The following is a 1,540-nucleotide window of genomic DNA, read 5'->3' as shown; positions in this document are numbered from 1 at the left end:
AGGACGAGATGAGGCTAGTGGGACACGCGTCGGAGTGCAGGACGGGTCTAGGGACCCCAGAGGACGAGGCCCTGGCAGCAGAAAAACCCGATTGAATCCAGGAGGGTCTCTGGGACTTGAAGGACAACAATAGAAACTCTGTGGACCTCTGTGCTTGTGGCTGTCCAGGGTACCAGCCTTAGACGAGCCCAACGCCACCAGCCACCGCTGTCTCTCTGCAGAGTTCACCGCTCGGACGTAGAAGTGCTGCTCGCCAGGGATGATCAGCTCCAGGCGCGTCGCATCCGTCGGATGAACTGCAACATAAAACATAAACAGTGCATCATGGACGCGTTTAGATGGGTTTAGTACCATGAGTGAGGACTGGGGAGGTCTCTGAATCCGAATCTGAAAAGGTTTTATTGCCACAATGAGTACACACATATGTATATATATATATGACGTGTAATTATATATATATATATATATGTTTTAGGATTCTTGTGTTGATACTGAAAGACATGTTGCTTGTTAATGTTAGTTTACACTTATATACATGATGCACACACACTGACAGACATCCTGAGGAGATACACAACACACTAATCTTTCAATATGTCATAGTGGAACACACACGAACACACACACACACACACGCAAACACACACACACACGCACGCACGCGCGCGCGCACGCACGCACGCACGCGCGCACGCATGCACGCACGCATGCATGTGTATAACATGGTGATGTTTTTATCTTCTATTTCTTGGAGAAAGATGCATATACATAGACAAACATGGTAAACATTACTATGGTGCCAGGTTGGTTCAGCGGTAGAGCGGGCGCACTTGTACAGAGAGGTTCACGCCTCGACGCAGAGGTCATTTTCTGCATGTCTTCCCCCTTTTTTCACCTGTCTTGTCAAAAAGTAAAGGCAGAAAAGCCAAAACATAATCTTTAAAATAAAAAGCACACTGTACAAACATTATGACAGTTGCATAATAAAAAGAGGCTGAATGGGGTGAGTTCAAAATTAGATCATGTATTAAATGATCCCGTGTTCTGACGGGAACCAGGAAAAGAGATCACGTTTCTCCTGTTTTAGCTTCTCTGCATTCGCTTCCTGTAAAATTTAGAATAGAATTTAAAATCCTTCTTCTCACCTACAAAGCTCTTCATGGTCAGGCACCATCTCATCTTAAAGAGCTCGTAGTACCTTACAACCCTGCAAGAGCACTACGCTACCAGAATGCAGGATTACTGGTGGTTCCTAGAGTCTCTAAAAGTAGAACGGGAGCCAGAGCGTTCAGCTATCAGGCTCCTCTCCTGTGGAACCAGGTTCCAGTTTGGGTCCAGGGACCAGAGCATTCAGCTATCAGGCTCCTCTCCTGTGGAACCAGGTTCCAGTTTGGGTCCAGGGACCAGAGCATTCAGCTATCAGGCTCCTCTCCTGTGGAACCAGGTTCCAGTTTGGGTCCGTGAGGCAGACACCGTCTCCACATTTAAGAGTAGGCTTAAGACTTTCCTTTTTGATAAAGCCTATAGTTAGGGCATAGAA

At 46.7% G+C, this 1,540-nt stretch overlaps 1 protein-coding gene across 1 annotated transcript in view; it reads right to left on the bottom strand.

Annotated features, from left to right (window-relative positions):
- LOC117960511 (pleckstrin homology domain-containing family A member 3-like) overlaps positions 1-1,540 on the bottom strand; it is a 4,901-nt gene that overhangs the window by 731 nt on the left and 2,630 nt on the right. The window contains exon 3 of the mRNA XM_034898457.1: positions 147-296. Coding sequence (XP_034754348.1) covers positions 147-296 — 150 coding nt within the window. The remainder of the gene's footprint in view (positions 1-146; positions 297-1,540) is intronic.

Source organism: Etheostoma cragini, chromosome 17 (assembly GCF_013103735.1).
Source record: "Etheostoma cragini isolate CJK2018 chromosome 17, CSU_Ecrag_1.0, whole genome shotgun sequence".
NCBI classification, from domain to species: domain Eukaryota; kingdom Metazoa; phylum Chordata; class Actinopteri; order Perciformes; family Percidae; genus Etheostoma; species Etheostoma cragini.
The sequence above is the reverse complement of the archived record's forward strand: the minus strand, read 5'-3'. Positions and strand labels throughout refer to the sequence as shown.